General features: G+C 34.7%; 1 protein-coding gene across 1 annotated transcript in view; it reads left to right on the forward strand.

The window, feature by feature from the left end:
* Window positions 1-1,666: 1,666 nt before the first annotated feature.
* The window catches only part of LOC112158134 (interphotoreceptor matrix proteoglycan 1-like), a 12,041-nt gene continuing 9,752 nt past the window's right edge, over window positions 1,667-3,955 (forward strand). The window contains exons 1-3 of the mRNA XM_024291354.2: window positions 1,667-1,966; window positions 2,819-2,985; window positions 3,685-3,722. Of these exons, the coding sequence (XP_024147122.2) occupies window positions 1,819-1,966; window positions 2,819-2,985; window positions 3,685-3,722 (353 nt within the window). The 5' untranslated portion in view covers window positions 1,667-1,818. The remainder of the gene's footprint in view (window positions 1,967-2,818; window positions 2,986-3,684; window positions 3,723-3,955) is intronic.

Here is a 3,955-nt window from a genome sequence, read left to right on the forward strand (position 1 = left end):
TACAAATTACATCCATGTTTTTTTCTTTTTGTGATTAACAATTTGGGGGAAAAGGATAATACAGAGTCTGAGAGTGTTATGCTTTGTAGACAAACAAAAAATAAAGTTCAGATGAAGGAAATCTAAATTAAAAAGTTCACATTTGCGAGCATTAGCCGATTCTTTCTTCTACAAATCGAATGCCGTCGTACTTTATAAAAAAGGAGTATTTTGAAAGGAAGTGCGGTAAAAATGTCAACACAAGTAGTTAATCAGGGTTTTAGTTTACTTACTTTGCCCCGCGTTTTTATTAGTTTATCTATTCATTAACTAATAATATGAGTCTTTGAAAATAATATTACCTTGTTTTCAGTGGCTAAGTTCTTTTAGTTCATTTATGATTTTTGTAGGATTAAGACATATTTTTTATATTGTTTGTTCTCTGTTTTTGTTGCAAATTTTAAATTTCTTTGCTAATTTAACTAAATGTGCTAATTCTTAGCTACGGAACCTCTAAAGCAGGAAACTCAATCACACTGGGCCAAGATCCAAAACACACCTTAGGTCGTGGGCCGAACAGGATAAACATTTATTGAACACTAAAACAACTTTTTTTTAACATCATTATGAACTAGATACAGTATGTATTACCTGCGATAATGCTAGTGTGAATGTTGCAAGCTGAATTTGGCTGCTGAAAATGCTAGTGCTGATAGCTGTAGATGCTAAAATTGATACCTAAAAACACTGAAGCTGATAGTTAGATAAATTATTAGCTAAATGCCAAATTAGCCTAAAAAAACGACAAGAAAAAGCCTAAATTAGCCAAAACAGCTAGCATGTAAATGTTAGCCTAACTCCAAAGCAGCCTAAAAAACTTGAAAAAAGCCTAACTTAGCCAAAACAGTTAGCATGTAGCTGAAATATAAGCTGAATGCCAAATAAGACAAAAAAAGAAAAAACCTTAGGTTAGCCAAAACAGCTAGCATGTAGCTTAAAAAATAGCCAAACTTCAAAATAGCTTAAAAAAAACGGAAAGAAGCCAAAGGCCAAAACAGCTAGCATGTAGCTGAAATATTAGCTAAACTCCAATATAGCCCAAAAAGTCTTAGTAAATGCCAAAATAGTCCAAAAAGCTAGCATAATGACAATTTTTAAAACTTTAAAACCATAACTTTTTAACATAATTAAGAATAATAAAATTGCAGAAATATTATTCACAATCTATGCTTGAAATAAACTAATCAGTCAATCAATATTTAAAGTTGTATTTGGTAGAGGCTGTAGTATGTATTTCTATACCTGTTTTTTTTTTCAATATGTTGAATAAGTGCAAATAAATAAAATCTAGGACACCCTAAACCAATAGTTTTTTTTAATTACTTTATGATGCTTTAGGTACTCCGTACTTAGCTATTTAGCTTTTGGCTTATTTTAAATTTAAAATTGTAGAATTTTGATTTTTTTTTTAAAGCTTAACTGCACCTCAGTCTTCATGTGTAATTAAGTAATACACTTCTGATTTCCAGCCCAAGTATTTCCCCAAACAGCCGACTCCTGTTTGTTTTTTGCAGTTCGCAGCAGCAGACGGCTCGTGTTTACAGTTTGTTGCGTAAATCTTGTCCCACTAGCTTTGCTGCTCTTTGTAGTAAACAAAACCCATCTGCTGCTCCAAACAAATGCTGGGGATTTGAATGTGACCAGGTTCTTGTCTGCCGCTCGCCGTTTTGACCCTGACAGGTCTTTTGTTGTGTTCTAGGCTCACACGGCGGCGTGTGGCTAGACCCCGGGTTGAAGTTGAAGACCGCCGGGTCGATCCGCCTGTCAGATCTGCTAAAGATGTCAGCGCACACTGACGGTTCAGGTTCAGAACTCACCCGGCGTCGACCGAAGCGGTCCGTGTTTTTACACTCCGGGGTGAGGATCTGCCCTCAGGAGGGTTTGGAGGAAATTCTTGCCAGCCACCAAGCCTACTATCAACTGCGAGGTACTCACTTGTGTTCTCCTAACCTTCAGGTTTGCTTTGCTTCTCCCTGTCAGGTGATGTTCAACATTTAAACCTGCTGCCATTCAGGTATTGGTTTAAAGTTAACCACTGAAAGGATTTTTTAAACTGCATTAGTATGACTTGCCAGCAAAGTCTTAAAAACATGCCAGTAAAAAAGAAGGAGGGGTCAAGGGCGGGGCTATTAGGCTGAGTTCCAAAAGCCACGCCCCCTCAGAGGAGATTTTGGAAACAGAGACTTCAAAACAACGTAAAAAACGACTTTCAGGTTGTGGGATTTTGGTTAAAAACTTAATAATCATAATGAAAACACTACTGGATTTTTTTAATTAAAAAATGTTATAGGGAAATTTTAATCATAACATAATAAACGAAATAACTAGAGACATTATAAATTAACTTTCTCAATCACCTAAAAGATTGTTTTTGCTGCTCTTTAAAGTTTTCAGGACTAATAGTTTCCCTCTAAAATAAATTATCTAACAAGTTTATTCATCATCATAATGTGAAATAATTTGGTTTCCAAGATGTATTAGTGGAAAAAAATGTTTGCTATGATTTATGTTTGTTGCTTCTTTAAAGCTCTCCTTCTTTAAATGTTTAAATCATTTTTGCTCTGGCAAAGTTACTTTTTTTGAACAACTATTATAGTGCAAATAGTTTCTTTATTTGCCTTTGTCTTAAAAATTGTTAGAAATGTAAAGAAAAGAAGAAGCTGTAATTAATAAAGTTTCACCTTTATGATGATGATGACCTGCTAATACAGTCATTAACCGTCTCATAAAAACAATGGTTGTGCACTCAGGCGGCTGTGTTTGTGTGTTTGTTTCGCAGTGTGTCAGGAGGCTGTGTGGGAGGCGTTCAGGATCTTTTTTGACAGAATCCCTGGCACCTCCGAGTACCAGAGATGGGTTCACGCCTGTCAGCAGGAGTCACTCTGCATCTCTGACCTCGCCAAAAACTTTAGCGCCTCCGAAGAGCACAGCAGCATGATTCGAAGTGTAAGAGGAAACTGTTGACACAGGAAATGCAAGTTTTACCTGAACTTTTAAATTAAATCATGATGTTAGACTTTTATTTTATGGCTTAAAAATGTAAAATTGTAAATACTTTGGATGCTTTTGATTGCAGAATAATATTTATAAAAGAAAAGTTTTTTTTTTTTAAGTGAATGCATATAAAGTATTTTCAATTTTCGAGGGGTTCAAAAATGTTAAAGTAAAACTAAAACAATTGTTATTGTCATTGCACCATTTGTCTCAAACACATTTAAAGTCATGAAATTGAAAATATTTTACCGCAAAACTATTTGCTTATTATTTTGTAGGAGTTATTCATGCTTTGTTTGGAAAAAAATCCACGTTTTAGGATGATTTGGCCATTAAAATAATTTAATGGAATTTTTCAGTTTTATCATCACAGTTTTCTTTGTAGATTTATAATAATCTTTGGTCAGTAAAACCAGTAAAAGTGAGAAACTGCAGGTAGTTTGCTATTGTTTCCCCGCTTTCAGATTCCCGATCTGTCAAAGTAAAAATACCCAGAAATGTGAACAGCAGTCGCTGACAGGCTGCGTCATTATCACAAACAAAATTATCAGGCGGCTCATTTTCACGAAGGTGATAAAACCACGGAGAGGGAAAGAGTTTGTTCTGCAGCACCGACAGCGACTGACTGATCGTTTGGATTTTTGTTTACAGAGGATGAGCCGTCTCAGAGGCAGAAAGCCCCCGTCACAGTAAGATGTGCTTTTGCATTTTATGTTCCTACTTTATAGTTCTGTATGCTGCTGTTTTAACTTTAAAAACGTCTTCTAAATATATATGTTTCTCAAGAAAAAAATGTTTTTTCATGTCTTTGTTGTTATTAGGATATATATATATTTAATGTCTCATTTGTAGTTGTAGTTTAAAGACCCACTTCAATAAAAATTGTGTATTTTACATCTTTTGTGGCATTTATCTCATGTAT

This window comes from Oryzias melastigma, linkage group LG24, assembly GCF_002922805.2.
Source record: "Oryzias melastigma strain HK-1 linkage group LG24, ASM292280v2, whole genome shotgun sequence".
NCBI classification, from domain to species: domain Eukaryota; kingdom Metazoa; phylum Chordata; class Actinopteri; order Beloniformes; family Adrianichthyidae; genus Oryzias; species Oryzias melastigma.